General features: G+C 38.9%; 1 protein-coding gene across 2 annotated transcripts in view; it reads right to left on the minus strand.

The window, feature by feature from the left end:
* TMEM132B (transmembrane protein 132B) overlaps positions 1-20,772 on the minus strand; it is an 853,124-nt gene that overhangs the window by 20,890 nt on the left and 811,462 nt on the right. For both annotated transcript variants that reach the window (XM_075322424.1, XM_075322431.1), the window contains exon 7: positions 12,505-12,778. In XM_075322424.1, coding sequence (XP_075178539.1) covers positions 12,505-12,778 — 274 coding nt within the window. The remainder of the gene's footprint in view (positions 1-12,504; positions 12,779-20,772) is intronic.

The following is a 20,772-nucleotide window of genomic DNA, read 5'->3' on the forward strand; positions in this document are numbered from 1 at the left end:
CTGGGGAAGTTGACGATCAGTATTTTAATTCACTTACACTACATTACATACATAATTAGGCTTGATATGGAGTAAAAATGCTGAGATTTCTTCCTAAGCACAGTAAGTTGTGATAATTCATATACATGAAGCCTTATAGTGTATTAGAGGTTCAGCTACTACATTTCACGATCGTGACTTTTCTAATGTATTTAGTGATGTATGTAATTTGACAGATTTACTCTACTACACCCTCCTTCTATGAGCCTGAACTTTAAACAAGTTTTTAGTCTGCTAATCGTTTGTTTTTGCTAATTTAACATGAATACTACGGTCTGCTAAGTAGCATTATTATAATTCACTTCAAATATTACCAGAGTTAACAGACATGGAAAATGCTAATGTGATTTTATGGTATGCCTTTGAAGTGTGGGTGGTATTCCATCTCCCTCATTTTGCACCGATTGAGGGAAATCTTCTGTATTGCACATGATTATCTTGCCGAATCCTATGACTCCAGAAATATTTTGTACCAATTATTCTATGTTAGTGTTGCTTACTAACTGGAAAGATTTCTTTTCCATTCCAGAACATTCATATTTCTTTTTTCTAAAGACAGATGAAGTAAAGTTTCAATGATTATCTAGGCCAAACAGCTAATGGCATTCAGTAATACTGGACAGCATTGCTGACAGCTGGGACCTCATCAGCCCAATGTATTCTCAAAACAGTGACAGTACACAAAACAGATTCTGAGAAGCAAGTTAGGAGTTTATTTTTAAATGAATAGACAGACTGACAGATAGATAGATAGATAGATAGGCAGATAGATAAAAAGATGATAGATAGATAGATAGATAGACGGATAGATAGATAGATAGATAGATGGATAGAAAGACAGACAGATAGATAGATAGATAGATAGATAGATAGATAGATAGATAGATAGATAGATAGATAGATAGATAGATAGATAGATGGATAGATAGATAGATAGATAGATAGATGAATAGAAAGACAGATAGATAGATAGATAGATAGATAGATAGATAGATAGATAGATAGATAGAGGGGATATACAGACAGATAGATAGATAGATAGATAGATAGATAGATAGACAGATAGATAGATAGATAGATAGATAGATAGATGGATAGAAAGACAGATAGATAGATAGATAGATAGATAGATAGATAGATAGATAGATAGATAGAGGGGATAGACAGACAGATAGATAGATAGATAGATAGATAGATAGATAGATAGATAGATAGATAGATAGATAGATAGATAGGCAGATAGATAGATAATTTCTGCTGGTATTACATGTTTGTTAAATAGGACTCGTCAATGATCAAGACCATCTTATTTAATATTTTTATTAATCATCATCATCAAAGGGAAGTTATCATCACAAAATTACATTTTTAAATAAGGCACATGTGCTGAATGTATTTATTTGGAGGGCATTTTTGTATATAGTGTATATACAGTATGTATATATATATATATATATATATATATATATATATATATATATATATATATATATATATAAAAAATATATCTCAGTTAGAGATGGTTGAATAGTCAAATATTTCGGTTTGGAATCTTTGTGCTGAATAATTTATTTTATTCGTGTATTCATACCGAATTACGACCCTAATGCAAGTCAATAGGAAGCTCAAATACTTTTCTGGACCTTCGAAGTAGGTTTGGGAAAGCTGTAAAAATGTCGCAATGGATGGATAAGTGCTGAAACTGATTGGGAACAGCATGAAGAAGATGCCTAGAAGTATTTCTGACTCAGTTGGTTTTTGAGAATAATGTTGTTAGAATATTATGAGAACTAAAGCAGGAGAATTACACTTACAGTTTCCCACGGATATCACATTGCTTCCTGGTCCAATCATTAAAGTTCATAAATATGCACTGCTTTCCCCACCCACCCTCTGTAACAGTGTCTGTGACTGGTTGCAGTCCTGCTTCTGGCCCCCCACCCTCTGTGACGGCGTCTATGATTGGTTACCAAAACACTAGCTGTCTGGTCCCCGAAGTGGAGTGTAAAAATAAATGAATAATTGGAAAAAATGGCACAGTGTCTCCCATATTTTGATACCCAGTGCAGATAAAGCAGATGGCTACAGGATGCAGGCCACAGCTGTGTGCGTTTTCTTGGGTCTGTATCAGCCACCAGCCACCCCAAAATTAGTGCAGCTATTAGATGCGCCAATTGTGGCACTTACCCGTCTCACCCCAATTGCGGTAGTAATATAAGGGGATAATGACAGCTGTAGTTTGTCAAAAACTCACAGCTGTCATCAAGCTCGAGATTTAGGAGGGGTCTACAAGACCCCCTGATTACTAACCCTGTAAGTCAAAAGAAATAAACACAAAACACAGTAAAAATCCTTTATTTAAAAACCCCCCACAAAAAAATTCACTTTCTCCAATATATTAACCCTCAAAACATTCCTGCAGGTCTGATGCAATCCACAGACACGAAGTCCCATGACAATCCCGGTTCTGCTATAGCTGAAAAAGCAGTGTTGCAGTCACATGACAAAACGTAACCACTCACTATGGCGTCTGGGACACACTGATGTAGCTTTAACTGTAAGAGCGGTGACATCAGTGAATTCACCTGATGTGACAGCTGGTGTTCCCATGGTACCCCAGCTGTTGCCTCAGGTGAATTTGATCTGACTTGAACTCACTAAACTCAGTGACCTTACCTCAGGTGAAGTAATTGAACTCAATGCCAGATTACTAGATTAGGTGATGTGTGCACATTGAGTATTTCGTTGCAGACATTTCTGCACCAAATCTGAAAGTCCTGGCAAAAGAAACGCAACAAAACCACATCAAAATGCATGTGGTATCGGTGCATTCTTTTGCTAAAAGATGCAGATTTAATACAGAAATATCAGCAACCAAATATTGAACGTGTGCATACAGCTTAATCCACTAATCCAGCATTGAGTTCAATAACTTCAGGTGAACTCATTAATTATAAATCACTCCTGTTATTAACCTCTTATATTACATCAATTGCCACCAAAACAGGACAATTGGGATGAGCAGGGTAAAGCGTTGGAATTGGTGCATCGAATGCATGCAACGATTCAGGGGTGGCTGAGGGCTGCTTTTTTAGGCTGAGGTGGGCCCAATAACCATGGGCCTCCCCAGACTGAGATTACCAGCCCCCAGCTGTCTGCTTTATCTTGTCTGGGTATAAAAATTGGGGGGAAGTCACAAATTTATTTTAATTATAAATGTAAATAATGTTTTAAAAATTATATGGGCTCTCTCGGATTTTTATACACAGCCAAAATAACATGCACAGCGGGGGGCTGCAGCCTGTAGTCTGCTTTATCTGCACTAGGTATCAAAATTCAAGAGACCCTACACCATTTTTTCCAATTATCTATATATTTTTACACTGCACTCTGGGGACCCAGACAGCTAATGTGAGGGCAACCAATCACAGACGCCAGCACAGAGGGTGCGCGGGGGAGGCAGCACTGCAGCCAATCACAGACACTGTTACAGAGAATGGGCAGGGTACGCAATGCATATTCATGAACTTTAATGATCGGATCAGGAAGCAGTCTGACAGCCATGAGGAAATTCAGTAAGTATAATTCTGCTTTAATGACCACACATGTCATTGTTTGTTTTTTCATTGTGCCTCCCAATCACAGTAATCCCAGTAGCAAAGATTGTTACCATATTACTGTGATTGGCAAGAAATCCCCGCATGTTTAGTGGCTGAAAATCAAGCACCAAACATGCAGGGAGGACACTTGAAACTCATGAGGCAAATATCAAAATGCTCGTCAAGTAACAGATATCGGGAATACCTAAATATTCATACAAATAACAAATAGTGTGGAGTATATTCGCTCATCACTAATCACAATCTGCATTAGCTCCAATAAAACCAGGGGGTAAGTGCAACTGCTACCTGTTTAACCCATATTGCTCCCCCCAGGTCATTTAACAGAAACCCTGCATTTATGTATTGGTAGATGGTGCCATTATGCATCAATTTATTTATGTATTCATACCACTTCATTTCTCTTACATTTTAGGTCAACGTCTACAAACATCAACTATGATAAATATAGTACAGACTCTATGTGTGGGTAATGAAAGCTGGAAAAACATGCCTAAATTGCCTTAATTAAGGGAATTTGCTACAAATATTTGGAATAATCATATTTACTTAGAAAGTACTGCCTGAAGTGCTACAGAGCAATTTTCATTTTCTTACACTGTATACTGCAATCTGCATGAAATTAAGATAGTTATGAAATCCAATAAACTTTTTTTCAAAATGCAATTCACATAAACACAACATTTATTTCATAGTCGGTTAATGCGTAAATTGTGTTTCATGATGTGATACATGTTTTTCTACTCTATGAACACGTTGCCCCAAAACATTTCATTTGATAATCTACGTAGCCTGGAGACTTCTGTCACACTGGAACAGATCTACTAAATGAGTTTTTTTAAATTAATGGAAGACAAATTTTAATAAAGATTCTACATCATTATCTACTTTGTTTTACTAGACTCACAAACATGGTTACTAAAAAAAAAAACTATAAAAAATAGTCAGTACACTTTTTTCATTTGATAGAATTTCTAATCTGTGTTTTAAGCTAAAAGACAAACAATATGACAGCCATTCTGGGTTTGTATCCTAGATTCCTGAACTATTAATTTGCACATATATACCATACAGTAATACAAGCAACAGAAATGTAGAAATGTATGACTGAATAACTATGCACATACACTAATCAAAGTATAGAATCTGAATTATACAAAAAAAATTACAAGTTTACAACCAATTTACTTTTTAAAATTAGAATCCTGAGAAAGTGACATTGTGAAAATGTAACACAGCATGGACACCTGATGTAATTTTCCATTATACTGTAATATTTTTTTAATTTTTTAAATGCATTTATGTTTGTAACTAAATGTCTCACTGAAGAAGAGTCTAAGGCGGGCTTTGCACGTTGCGACATTGCAAGCCGATGCTGCGATGTCGCACGCGATAATCCCCGCCCCCGTCGCAGCAGCGATATCTTGTTATTCCTGGAGTAGCGAACATTATCGCTACGCCAGCTTCACATGCACTTACCTGGCCTGCGACATCGCTGTGGCCGGCGTCATGCCTCCTTCCTAAGGGGGTGGGTTGTACAACGTCACAGCGACGTCACACGGCAGGCGGCCAATAAAAGCGGAGGGGCGGAGATGAGCAGGATGTAAACATCCTGCCCAGCTTCTTCCTTCCGTATAGCCGCCGGCGGCAGTTAAGGTGATGTTCCTTGCTCCTGCGATGTGTGCTGCCGCAGGAACGAGGAACAACATCGTACCTATCGCGGCAGCGTAATTATGAAAAAGTCGGAGCCTACACCGATGATACGATAACGACGCTTTTGCGCTCGTTAATCGTATCATCTAGGATTTATATACTACGATGTCGAAAGTGACGCCGGATGTGTGTCACTTTCGATTTGACCCTACCGACATCACACGTGCGATGTTGCAACGTGCAAAGCCGCCCTAAGACTTTCAACACCTCCCTAACAATAAAAGTTCAAGAAGTGCAGAGGTCACATATCTATATGTACATGGACAAATCACAAAATCATCAAAACTGAAGACACCAATATCTCTGCAATCCAGATACAAACAGTCAAGTCATACGTTCCAGAAAATGATTAGATGTGTGGCTGCTGCACATCCTATCATCCATTTTAGTACATGAAAAGGCCAGTACCTATCCTTTGTTTCCACTTTCTTCAGTCACTAGGCTTAGGGTGCACCACACCTTTGTTGCAGACAACATGTGACAGCGGCGCCGCAGTCCTATTTACCGTAATTCCTGAGTTTTTTGAGGGTGCTTAGACATGGAGCTATGGATTTTATTCCTTGCTGTTTAGATTTCTCCTATCTGAGCTCTGGGCAGTTCGTTCCTCTACTTAAACTCCTGAACCTCTGACTGCTCCTGCCAGATAATAGTTTACCTACTCTGGTTCAGTCTTGTGCTTTCATCTCCTACTTAGCTTGTTGTTATTTTGTTATCTTACCACAGTCCCTTTTCTTGACCATATTTTTGCCTTCTGATTTTATACTATGACTGCTCTCCATGTCCTGATCTACCTACCTGTCGACTCTAGCTATCCTGGTTACCTGACAACTCTTGACATGCTGCACCATTGGCCAGCAGCTGAATTATTGGACCCAACCCAAGGGACTTTGTGTAAGTCCAGATTCCTGTACAAGTGTTAACAGATGAAGACCAAGGAAACCCCTGGGATCTGGTAAATGGATTAGCTTGTTCCAAGTCTGACTGTGGTAGCCAGTTCTGGGAGTAACAATATAAAGAAAACTATGTGTAAACCAAACAATATCATAATATTTGTGTGCTCCTCTTTCTTCTGTCACTTATAACTTCACACACAAAGAACAATGTTTCATACTACTCTGTTTTTTAACAAGTGCTGTACAACGAATATGGACATTAATATGATACAAAGATCTACGTGTAGTCCTTATTTGAACCCCAAGGAGACACCATGACCACCATTAGTTAAAGGGGGTTTTCAGTGTCACTCTTTTTCCAGATGCAGGAGGTTATGACTATCTGCCATAGGTTTTTGTTGACAGGCTGCAGCGGTGACATCACAACAGCACTCCATGAGACTACTGCAGTTAGTCCCATGCCAACTAAATAGGCATGACAGTTGAGCCCAGTGACTGGCTGAAGAAGTCATGTGTGGTATAGTTGTGATATTATTACTGTCAACAAAGACCTTTGGCTGCAATAGACAGGCATCACTGGAGCAGTAATAAATGTAGCAACTTTTATTATTTTTAACTATCCAAACCAATAGAACAAAAAATGTAATCATGGAAAATGTCATTTGCAGGTCAGATCAGTAAAAGATGGAGACTTTTCAGACTCAAGTCAATCTCCACATGCCTTACTGTCACCCTACATGATTCAATGTACTTGAGGACAGGAAATAACACGATAAGCTCGTCCCTAAGAAATGTCAATCAAGCCATATAGTGCAGGAATAAGATGTGGACAGCTTGACTTGGCTATTCAGTGTTTTCAACTCCATGGCTGGAAAGGCCTAGTTACCAGACACTGACTAAACCAGCTATGGACATTTTGGGAAACCACAGTGTCATGTCTCAGGCCGGTATCTGCTTTGGCTGTGTTCCAGCACTGGACTGATCATGTCAAGGGTTAACTTCCCTCTGCCTCGTTCCTATTCCCAGGACGCTATATCTGCCCACCCCTCCCTTTGTGCCTTGCCAGTTATAGTCTATGCCTGTATAGAGAGAATAAACCTGGCTCAACCACTCACTAAATGTAGGTGCTCTGGAGAAAAATCATACAATATAGAAAATATATACTCCGGCACACTGTAGAAAATTGCAAAGAAGAGTCCAATATGATGCTCAAAAAAATGTCTTTATTACAAATGTGTATTTTGTCCAACGTTTCTACCCATTGAGGGTTTTCTTCAAGGACTAATATGTGATAACAGGAAAAGAAAAGGGTACGATGTCACAACAATATATTATACATAATTGTTACATAATAACAGCATGTATTACATACACATGAGAAAAAGAAAAAAACAAAAGAAAAAAAGCAAATTCTTTTTGAAAAAATATATATATATACAGGTTATGAGCATTCCATAAAGAATGTACATAAGAATCACCCACGGGCACAGTAAAGAAAATACAAATGAAATAATCCTCCCTTCAGGGATCGAGTATAATGTATTCATACAAAGTCTGAGGACTGAAAGTCAAGACATACCTATGATGGATGAGACTAAAGTTCTTAAATGAGCACCGTAACGCAACAGGTGAATCAAATATTGATATCCAAAATGGTACTAAAAGGTGAAACATGAAATGTTATTTTTATGAACAATTATGACAAAAAAGAGAGATAGAGGGGTTATATCAAAGGTATACCTAAGAGGACCAGTGTTGGGATCTAGACATCTGTTCATGAGAACAAAGAAATGACAGAGAAACCTCAGCCGTTCTGGGAAGTTAGATGAGAAAGAAGATACATATATTCACTGAAGGTGTTTTATAAGGAGACCCGTGATATATCTATTCCCCTGAGGGGCATACCTCACTAGTGAAGCTAGTGTGTTAGTTCCTTAAAGGTCATGGAAGGACTAATCCTAAATGCAAAAGATCATATTTGTGTTAACAGTAGGAAACATGTAGTAGGCTTAATGACACGTACTACCCTTAAAGGGTATACCTTACGGATAAAGCCAATTTGTACCAGGGGTCCAGGACCACGATTCAGGTCAGGTTACCAGTGTAGGTGAATGATTCATACTGTGATATACATAGACACGTATCCAAGTCATATGTCAGTCTAATATAAATATCACTGAGAGTTAGAACCACCAGGGGTAAAGTAAAGTTATAATTACCATAAACATGGGAGTGGGTCTCAAATGATTCTACAGGAGTTTGGGGAGATCAAACTGGACATAAAATGACCTCACCAATGTATGTGTACCGCACAAATGTTATGCTGTATCGGCCTCCGGTCCAAAGGCGGTGAGTATATGCTGTAGTCGGAGAAAATCATATACAAAACATGTAAAGTGTTAGTGTAGGTCATAGTGTAGCTGCCTCTAACGAAAAAAAGATTTTAAAGAACCCATGTAAGAGACTCCATCATACCTTATAAAGTGGAAACTTATGTAATGTGGGTGAGGCTACCTCAGTTGTATGGTAAATTTGCAAGATTCATATGTGTTCAACATACATGGAGAAGTGGCTGTAATGATGACAAAAGAGCATATAGGTGAGCTCACTAATGTATGAGAATCACATGTGATATACGGAGGTAGAAGAGACATACCTGACCTAATATTGTCTGCATATAATATTCTAGGTATGGGCTGGCCAAAGGCTCTATAGAGGGGTAAAGGAAAGAGTTAAGGTGAAGGCAAATTATTAATTATAGTGGAGGCTGAAAGTTCCGTAACATACCTGTGTGCAGGATAATGACCACGTGTGAGGCGCCAGACGCCATGTGTAAGAAGTGCGGGGTATTTATGCTAAACTAGGAAGCGTCGGCTTCCAATGAAAAATGGACCGCATATGACACGCTTGCGTACGCAGGCGTGATGACGTTATGCCCCGCGCATGCGCGGTAAGGCCAAACGCCGCTGTTGCAGCGTCAGCCCCGCGCATGCGCGGAAGGCAAAGCCCACACGCCTGCGTGTGTGTGAGGTGAACCTGGGTGAGATAGGGCGTGTGTCATAACAAAACATTTTTGTTACATTTAGACATACAGTGGCACAACTCAAATTTCAGATCCTTGAACATATACCACCTATAAGAAGGGGTGGTAATAGGATAAAGATTCTTAAACAACGTGAGGCATATTGGATCCATACTCTGAGAACCTTGGAACCCCATGGGTTAAATCGGGAATACGATGTGATCACTTAGGTATTCTTCCTATGATGTATAACATGTCGGATAAATTGGCAGTAAACTGTATTGTAGTTTCATAACCTCCTTTCCACTTGATTATAATAGGGGTCTATACTATTATATTTCTAACCTTCTTCCTTTTTTTCCTTAGGTCACTCACAATACCTGAATGCACTTTCACCTAGCACGCCACTTGCGAACTGTGTCCAGCACTCACACTCTGGTTTGTATGATCCTCTAATGCGAGTTTCTTCACTGCGCGGGGTCTCCTGTCCTCCGCGCGCTCGCGATGCACGGCGTCACCAGTGGCGCCCTGCCCCGTTGAGCGCGCGCCGGCCATGGGTCCCTACGCGCACGCGCGTATGATACTTCGCCATAGGCGCGTGTGTGTTTGCCTTCAGCACACGCGCGGAGACGCCTCAGATGGCGTTATACTCTGCGCGTGCGTGGGGCATTATGACACACGCCCTATCTCACCCAGGTTCACCTCACACACACGCAGGCGTGTGGGCTTTGCCTTCCGCGCATGCGCGGGGCTGACGCTGCAACAGCGGCGTTTGGCCTTACCGCGCATGCGCGGGGCATAACGTCATCACGCCTGCGTACGCAAGCGTGTCATATGCGGTTCATTTTTCATTGGAAGCCGACGCTTCCTAGTTTAGCATAAATACCCCGCACTTCTTACACATGGTGTCTGGCGCCTCACACGCGGTCATTATCCTGCACACAGGTATGTTACGGAACTTTCAGCCTCCACTATAATTAATAATTTGCCTTCACCTTAACTCTTTCCTTTACCCCTCTATAGAGCCTTTGGCCAGCCCATACCTAGAACATTATATGCAGACAATATTAGGTCAGGTATGTCTCTTCTACCTCTGTATATCACATGTGATTCTCGTACATTAGTGAGCTCACCTATATGCTCTTTTGTCATCATTACAGCCACTTCTCCATGTATGTTGAACACATATGAATCTTGCAAATTTACCATACAACTGAGGTAGCCTCACCCACATTACATAAGTTTCCACTTTATAAGGTATGATGGAGTCTCTTACATGGGTTCTTTAAAATCTTTTTTTCGTTAGAGGCAGCTACACTATGACCTACACTAACACTTTACATGTTTTGTATATGATTTTCTCCGACTACAGCATATACTCACCGCCTTTGGACCGGAGGCCGATACAGCATAACATTTGTGCGGTACACATACATTGGTGAGGTCATTTTATGTCCAGTTTGATCTCCCCAAACTCATGTAGAATCATTTGAGACCCACTCCCATGTTTATGGTAATTATAACTTTACTTTACCCCTGGTGGTTCTAACTCTCAGTGATATTTATATTAGACTGACATATGACTTGGATACGTGTCTATGTATATCACAGTATGAATCATTCGCCTACACTGGTAACCTGACCTGAATCGTGGTCCTGGACCCCTGGTACAAATTGGCTTTATCTGTAAGGTATACCCTTTAAGGGTAGTACGTGTCATTAAGCCTACTACATGTTTCCTACTGTTAACACAAATATGATCTTTTGCATTTAGGATTAGTCCTTCCATGACCTTTAAGGAACTAACACACTAGCTTCACTAGTGAGGTATGCCCCAGAGGGGAATAGATATATCACGGGTCTCCTTATAAAACACCTTCAGTGAATATATGTATCTTCTTTCTCATCTAACTTCCCAGAATGGCTGAGGTTTCTCTGTCATTTCTTTGTTCTCATGAACAGATGTCTAGATCCCAACACTGGTCCTCTTAGGTATACCTTTGATATAACCCCTCTATCTCTCTTTTTTGTCATAATTGTTCATAAAAATAACATTTCATGTTTCACCTTTTAGTACCATTTTGGATATCAATATTTGATTCACCTGACGCGTTACGGTGCTCATTTAAGAACTTTAGTCTCATCCATCATAGGTATGTCTTGACTTTCAGTCCTCAGACTTTGTATGAATACATTATACTCGATCCCTGAAGGGAGGATTATTTCATTTGTATTTTCTTTACTGTGCCCGTGGGTGATTCTTATGTACATTCTTTATGGAATGCTCATAACCTGTATATATATATATATTTTTTCAAAAAGAATTTGCTTTTTTTCTTTTGTTTTTTTCTTTTTTCTTTTTTCCTTTTCTCATGTGTATGTAATACATGCTGTTATTATGTAACAATTATGTATAATATATTGTTGTGACATTGTACCCTTTTCTTTTCCTGTTATCACATATTAGTCCTTGAAGAAAACCCTCAATGGGTAGAAACGTTGGACAAAATACACATTTGTAATAAAGACATTTTTTTGAGCATCATATTGGACTCTTCTTTGCAATTTTCTACAGTGTGCCGGAGTATATATTTTCTATATTCTATGCCTGCACTGTGTGTAGCTGGCTCTGGTGAGTTCCTGACCTGTGAGATCCTGAGACCTGTGTCTGTTTACCTCCTCTCAGCCCATCCCTCCTATCTTATCTCCGTGCTTTGTATACATTGACTTCCTTGACCCCATTCCTTGTTTCTGACTATGTGTTTGATTGCTCCTCTGTATTTTGTTTGACCTGTAGTATCCGTCCTGGCTTGTCTGACTATTCTAATGCCACCTGGTGGTGACTTCACTGTACTACTCCTGGGCAGGTTTGTTCTGCTCTTTTTCCGCCCTGCTGCCATCTAGTGGAGTATTGTACTTCATAAGTACACCCAGTAGTACAGCGTGACACACAGAAAGAACTCTGAGGTAGTAGAGATGCTTTTCATAAGGGAGGGTGACTTTTTACAGGTTTGTCATCCCATATTACATAATTGTTTGGAAATTCCATTGACAATTTTTAAGGTAGAAATTTTGGTTATTACTTTCCCAGGTACAAAACTAATTTATAAAAAGTAAAAAAAATAATTTAGTAACTTAAAAACTTTTTACTTATTATAATGTCTTTTTATTTTAAATTTAACGACTAAGGATGCAAAATTTCATGCAAGCTCTTTACCTGAACAGTAGTTATTCCTGGCTCCCGTCCAACTAGCACTTTCCCTGCTTCCAGTGTTGCTATTTTTGATTCTTCTACCTTCATGAAGTCACTCACAAGATCAGTGATATCAAACTGCCAATCTGATCCAAGCATATATGTTAGCTGTCCACCAATGTCTGAAGACTCTGCAACAAACTGCGTGAAGACTCGAACCATAGCATGCTGGTACTGGAGGGAACAACCACGTCCTTTCTTTTCATCATCCTCTTCATCTTCACTATCTCTTGTTGGTCTAGAGAGAAAATAGGTTTGTGTTAAAAAAAAATATTACATAAAATTTATTTTATGAATACAGTGCAAAACAATTTTGTCTGTAATAGTACCTTATGCCTTTTTTATGGCTGGAGTTTAGGTCCAACTTCAGTGGTGGACACACATGCTCATTAGTTTACCTGCTCTGTCCTTTCCATCAGCTGTGGGCACACATGCTCAGTAGTTTATCTGCTCTGTCCTTTCCATCAATGATGGAAACACATGGTCATTAGTTTACCTGCTTTTTCCTTTCCATCAGTGGTGGACACACGTACTCATTATATGCCCTGCTCTGTTCTTTCTATCAGTGGCGGACACACATGCTCATTTGTTTATCTGGTCTGTCCTTTCCATCAGTGGTGGACACACATGCTCAGTAGTTTACCTGCTCTGTCCTTTCCATCAGTGGCGGACATAGAGTTGAAGCCATAAGTTTACATACACTATCTAAAAAGACACATATGCATGTTTTTCTCACTATCTGACATGAAATCAGAATGGGACAAAACAATCACTGGTCTCGGGGAGACCAGCCAGAGAAAACACTGCCAGCAGCCAACAAGGGTGCTCAAGACAGTGAAATTCTAGGTGCATTGCCCCCTGGTAAATATGTAAATCAAAAAAGGTCCATGGAGCCTCTGTTAGGAGTCTCAACACAGAAACCAGCCAGATATCCCTCCGGGAAGGACCTAGCCAAGGAGTGGCTCTTTTTAGGAGACCACTCCTAACCACCATATTAAGTGGCCCTTTTAGTCAATATCCAACTCTTTGACAAGTTTAAAGATATGACAAGGAAATTACCAAGGCCAGGTCCTTCCCGAAGGAATATCTGGCTGGTTTCTGTGTTGAGACTGCTAACAGAGGCTCCACAAACTTTTTTGATTTACATGAAATCAGAATACATTTTTCCTGTTTTAGGTCAATTAGGAACCAAAATTATTTATATTTGCCAAATGCCAGAATAATGAGAAAGAGAGAATGTTCTAAGGCATTTTTATTACTTTCTGTAAAGTCTAAAGTTTACATACACTAAGAGTACTATGCCTTTAACCCATTCACCCCCGGGCGATTTTTCCCTTTTTTTAAATTTTTTTTTTCCTCCCCTACTTCCGAGAGCCGTAACTTTTTTATTTTTCCGCCAATCTTGCCATATAGGGCTTGTTTTTTGTGGGACGAATGGTACTTTTAAATGAAATCATGAGTTTTTCCCACATAGTGTACTGGAAAATGGCAAAAAAATTCCAAGTGCAAAAAAATTGCAAAAAAAGTGTGATTGCACCATTATTTTTGGGGTATTTTATTGCTATTTGGTGAGTGTCACCTTTTTTCCTTCTTTGCTGCTGAAGATTGCTCCTTGCTTTTTCTGAAGGTGTTGCACCTCTGTGTTTGGTTTGTCTCCTTACTGGCTTTCCTGCTGTGCCGCATGATGTGGCGTGTATAGTGGAGCTGCGTGTGTGGATTCTGGTGCCGGACATTTTTTACCAGGTATTGGTATGTATATGACTCCAGTGGGTGGTCTTACTCTTTACATGTATGTTACTATATTTACATGTTCAGTCATACAGCAAGACAGTCAATTTCTGAATAGGTCTGCCCACTGGACTCCTATCTATACAAAAACCAGGGAGTTCACTAAATAAAATGCAAGTTATATTGAAACTTTTCCTGCAAAAATTTATATCAATGTGATCAGGTCAGATCCCAATTTTTAACATGACAAGTTCCTTTAAAGAGTATTTACTTGCCTCTGTTACATTGGTGACAGAGATGTTGGATGGTGGAAGCAATAAAATGACAGGGCTGATCAGAGACAAGAGAACAGGCCATGCACCTGTGTTAACATCTCATTATTAATTTACGTTTTTAGCCTCTGAATGTAAACAAGAAAGAACTTAACACACAGGCTAATATATCCAACATGCATGAAATAAATACCAAATTTAACATTTCATTTTGTAGAGGCTCTTTCAAAAATAAAATTATAAATCTGTTGCATATAACAATTACACTATGTCTCCTTCTTATCAATTTTGAAACATAGACCCCAATGTATTCAGATCTAGTACTCCTAGTTATTATTCAATTAAATAAGTTATATTCATAATATAAAACTTAATAATGAAAACAAAAAAGCCATTCAATATTCACTTTTCTTCAGTTGCTTGGAACACGTTTATTATTAGAATTTATTACATTAACCAAAGAGAAGTGTTTTTTTTTTTCTTTCCTTACGGAAGCACTGAGTTTTTCCTATGGATATATCTTCATTGTACAGTAGCTAAGTGAATTTATTAAAAAATCCTCTGTAAATTCCTCAGTGGAATCACATAGGTCATTACTTCATCTGATCAAACGCAAAACCTTTGTTTAGTAATATAGCACAATAACTTGTAAATGTATATAAAGTTTCTTACTCCATTTTTAAAATCTATTAATTGGTCTTGTGCTTTTTGCATTTTTCTTCTGTATTGTAATATTGGAATTGTGAGGCAGATTTTATTTAAACAGCAATACTAGGTAAAGGTGGAACAAAATAGCTGTGAATCAAGAAAAATGTCATCATAAACTGAAATCCAACTATTCCTGTTTACAAACAAAACTTAAGCTAAGTGTAAACAGGTCATTTTTAGCAATTGTTGGGTATACTGTTTGCGCTTAATAGGTTTTCCCATGAACAAAGTACATGTTAATCAATAGATCTTGGAATAATAATAATTTACGCAAGTAAATGTGTAAGGGTGCATGCCCACGATCAGTGTTTGCGGCGTTTTGGACGCAGCAAGCTTCAGCTATGTCCAAACTGCAGCATTGTACAGTACAAGCATGACCTATCGTGCGTCTTTCCAAACTGCAGCATGTCAATTGTTTGCTGTGGAATTGCATGCGTCTTCTGTAGGGAGAACACAGCAAAAAGACAGCAGTGCACCAAATCCTGATCATGGGTATAAGCAGCTGCCATCTCCTGCATTCTCCTGTGGAGGAGACTCGTGCCCCGCAGGTCAGGACTCGCTGTGTCCAGGAAACTGCGAGTCCTGATCTGAGAAAATCTTCCTGTGCTGAGATAATCTTATACAGTATATGTGTTACTGCTTAGGACTGTATAAAGGCTGTGTCTGACCATGCAGAGCTGCTCTATGGTCGACACATACTATAGCTCCTAACCAGAGGGGGAAGCATAAGTCACTTCAGAAAGTTACAGCTGTAACTTTCTGAGGTAACACGTTTTCTTGTGTAATCACAGGAATGAGTGTTTCGGGTTCCTCACCAGTTCTGTGAGCTCATCATAAATCAAGTCTGTGACATAAATGCTCAGAGGCGATTGGAGCTCTTGTCACTGACTTGATTTAGGATCAGCTCACAGGACTGGTGACCAGAAACACTAATTCCTGTGTAACTTTTAGTTAGCCATTAAAAGGTATCACAAGATTATAATTTTGTTCCTCTCACTGAGAACATTCAATAATTTTTCAACTGGCTAACACGGTACCAAAACCTTTTCACTTGTAACTTCAAGGAGGGAAATATGTTACCTCAGAGAAGGAAATGTATTACCTCAGAAAGCAGCATCTTGGAGCCTCTGCTGTTTCATCTGTACTCACGTACCACAATTAACTTATGCTTCTCCTCCTGGCCAGGAGCTATGTTACTTGCCAACCATGACCTGAAGAAACTTTACATGGTTGGACACAGAAAATATATTACCTCAGCACAGGAAATTTTTTTAACACGTTCAACTACAGAACCTATTGACTGAAGATTAGGGATGATCAAATACCTCAATTATTCGGCTTCACGAATACTTTCCGAATAGGTCGCCGCTATGCGAATATTCGATGCGCAATGTAAGTCTATGGGAAGCCCGAATAGTTCTGAATAGTTGTTATTCGGGTTTCTCATAGACTTACATTGCGCATCGAATATTCGCGAATAGTCGAATCGCGGCGACCTATTCGGAAAATATTTGCGCAGCCGAATATTTGAGGTATTCGATCATCCCTATTGAAGATCTATTGATTAAAATGTACTATGTGAGACAATCTCTTTAATAAATCAAGTGCCTCTGACTCTTTTAGCCTCAGTGTGTACTTGGCCTCACTTCTTACACAGAGAATGTGTTGCAATGCATTTATGTTACATGCATTTTTTATGTATTTTTTTGCATTTTTCCTGCTAACTCACTTTGAACTAAACATTAAAAATGGTGGAAAAAATGCTGAAAGAATTAATATCCTGCATTTTTTAAAAGCAGACCTCAGGTCAAATACACAAGGGGAAAAAATCACTCTGTAAATGCGATTTGGGTCATTCTATGGTAACTTACATGACATTCAGAAGCCAAAAACTGAGTTAATAATGGCTAGACTGTTCTCTGAATGCAGGCCCAAAATACAAAAATGAGTGAATGTATATTGTACATTGAACTATTCTCAATACATTTCAACACAGTTTGACTTTTCAACAATACACATAAATACAAAATACAATGTTATTACTTGGTAAGTTACGTTTCTTTTTGTGTAACGTAAAGTACCAAGTAATAACATTGTATTGTGTATTTAATTTGTATTGTTAAAAAATCAAACTGTGTTGAAATCTATTGAGAATAGCTCAATGTACAATATACATTCACTCATTTTTGGGCCTGCCTTCAGAGAACAGTCTGTAGCCATTATTAACTCAGTTTTTGGCTTGTAAATGTAACGTAAGTTACCATGGAATGACCCATTTTCGAAACCTCTTTTGTTTTACTTTCAGTGTAAAACAGCAATTTTTACGTAACGAAAAGTTTTTTTTTTAATGCAGCTACATTATAACACACTTTTAGCTTTGTGACCTGGATTATGTGAGCCTCAGAAAATACAAGTATTTACTAACAAATTATATATGAAAGTTCAGAAATGCTATATTTAACAATTGAAGAATAATACATAGTTATACATTTTATAATACCTTCCAATTTAGAAGAGTAATTCTCCAGTGTCTTGTATTTTTACATTCATTAGCAAGAACACTGAATTCATTGCAGAATGCTTTAAAGGGAATTTGTCAGCAGGTTTTCGCTGTGTAAGCTGAAGCCAGCATGCTGCAAGGGTTAACACAGAGAATTCAGAGATGCCTGACTTGTCAAGAACCGATCTGTTGATTATTTGCTGTTTGTTTAAGCAGCAGGACTTAATATTGCTCGCAATATAAAGTCAAGCGCACAGCAGTCCGACACGCTCCCTTTTCTGACTGACACCTCACTGTCAATGCTCAATCTCTATTGAGAGCCTGATGGGGGTGGGGAAGTTTTACTGAGCTCTGCCATATGACTAAATCTAAATATACAGATTGTGTCCACCTAGCTGCACCCAGTAATCTAAGTGATACATTGTTGGATTCAGAATCTCTTTGCCTACATCATGCTGCTCTCAGATAAAAGAGCAAAAACCTGCTGACAAATTCCCTTTAATAATATGATTTCTAACATTATTTTACCTTCGACTTCTTGTAAACTGATGACTAGAGTAGAAAAAGAAGTTAAAAAAAGGAAATCTCAATTTTCCTACTACAAATAGATATAAAAACCATTGCTTTCAGAATTTGCATTGTTCGACACATTAGGTAACTTTCAATTGATGAATGCCTTGAAAAGACAGGAATATGATGCTGCAGAAGCACATTGGAGGCTTATCTTCAAAAGTCTAAATCTGTAACATATATAATCCCTGACTTCCAATAACAAGGGGATTATCTTTAGTAACTCACACCTGGATTAGCACTCACTAAGAGACATAAGGAGGCTTTAGAGAATTAAATATAGTAACAGTTAAAGCGATTTAGTGCGGAGCGTTTTCTTGAGGAGAATGCCCATTGCAGGAGAACCGTGTTACTGAGTAGTATAATAATACATTTTATTTAAATAACGCCAACATATTCATCAACACTTTTCAATTAGTAGTAAGTAGTAATAAGACCGATATATTTGCCCTTGGTCTATATAGGGTCTCAATCACACATCAGCTTTTGTGATGTATGAGAAAAATGGACTGAGTTTCATCAGTGATGTCATCAGACTTTGGTCAGTTTTATCAAATTTTTTCACTGATTAGAAAAATAAAAAGTTTCTTCAACTTCTCCTATTTATCTGTCAGTGAAAAAGGGCTAGATATACAGATGGAAGTGCTGTCACAAATTTTCACAAACCCATAGACTTTCATTGCCGAGATTTATCCGACACTGATCAATATTTGAAGTTTTTGCGATTTTGTACACGCCACTCAGTCCGCAAAAAATCAAGAACACATGAACAGCCAATAGACTATCATAGGTAATGAGTGCTATTCATGAAAAACATGGATGTGAAAAATTGAGGTCTGAATGAGCCAGGACCGCTGCTATGAATTTCAGGGCCCCATACTGGCAACATTTTTGGGCCTCCTTGAGACTCCACCCAGGCTCCACCACAGCTTCGTCTCCATCCACTGAAACCTTCCACACTCTCACTGCCATTCTTGGGAAAATATATGTGTGTGTGTATATATATATATATATATATATATATACAGTTAGGTCCAGAAATATTTGGACAGTGACACAATTTTCGCGAGTTGGGCTCTGCATGCCACCACATTGGATTTGAAATGAAATCTCTACAACAGAATTCAAGTGCAGATTGTAACGTTTAAATTGAAGGTTTGAACAAAAATATCTGATAGAAATTGTAGGAATTGTACACATTTCTTTACAAGCACTCCACATTTTAGGAGGTCAAAAGTAATTGGACAAATAAACCAAACCCAAACAAAATATTTTTATTTTCAATATTTTGTTGCGAATCCTTTGGAGGCAATCGCTGCCTTAAGTCTGGAACCCATGGACATCACCAAACGCTGGGTTTCCTCCTTCTTAATGCTTTGCCAGGCCTTTACAGCCGCAGCCTTCAGGTCTTGCTTGTTTGTGGGTCTTTCCGTCTTAAGTCTGGATTTGAGCAAGTGAAATGCATGCTCAATTGGGTTAAGATCTGGTGATTGACTTGGCCATTGCAGAATGTTCCACTTTTTAGCACTCATGAACTCCTGGGTAGCTTTGGCTGTATGCTTGGGGTCATTGTCCATCTGTACTATGAAGCGCCGTCCGATCAACTTTGCGGCATTTGGCTGAATCTGGGCTGAAAGTATATCCCGGTACACTTCAGAATTCATCCGGCTACTCTTGTCTGCTGTTATGTCATCAATAAACACAAGTGACCCAGTGCCATTGAAAGCCATGCATGCCCATGCCATCACGTTGCCTCCACCATGTTTTACAGAGGATGTGGTGTGCCTTGGATCATGTGCCATTCCCTTTCTTCTCCAAACTTTTTTCTTCCCATGATTCTGGTACAGGTTGATCTTTGTCTCATCTGTCCATAGAATACTTTTCCAGAACTGAGCTGGCTTCATGAGGTGTTTTTCAGCAAATTTAACTCTGGCCTGTCTATTTTTGGAATTGATGAATGGTTTGCATCTAGATGTGAACCCTTTGTATTTACTTTCATGGAGTCTTCTCTTTACTGTTAACTTAGAGACAGATACACCTACTTCACTGAGAGTGTTCTGGACTTCAGTTGATGTTGTGAACGGGTTCTTCTTCACCAAAGAAAGTATGCGGCAATCATCCACCACTGTTGCCATCCGTGGATGCCCAGGCCTTTTTGAGTTCCCAAGCTCACCAGTCAATTCCTTTTTTCTCAGAATGTACCTGTCTGTTGATTTTGCTACTCCAAGCATGTCTGCTATCTCTCTGATGGATTTTTTCTTTTTTTTCAGCCTCTGCTTCACCTCAATTGAGAGTTCCTTAGACCGCATGTTGTCTGGTCACAGCAACAGCTTCCAAATGCAAAACCACACACCTGTAATCAACCCCAGACCTTTTAACTACTTCATTGATTACATGTTAACGAGGGAGACGCCTTCAGAGTTAATTGCAGCCCTTAGAGTCCCTTGTCCAATT

This window comes from Anomaloglossus baeobatrachus, chromosome 1 (assembly GCF_048569485.1).
Source record: "Anomaloglossus baeobatrachus isolate aAnoBae1 chromosome 1, aAnoBae1.hap1, whole genome shotgun sequence".
NCBI classification, from domain to species: domain Eukaryota; kingdom Metazoa; phylum Chordata; class Amphibia; order Anura; family Aromobatidae; genus Anomaloglossus; species Anomaloglossus baeobatrachus.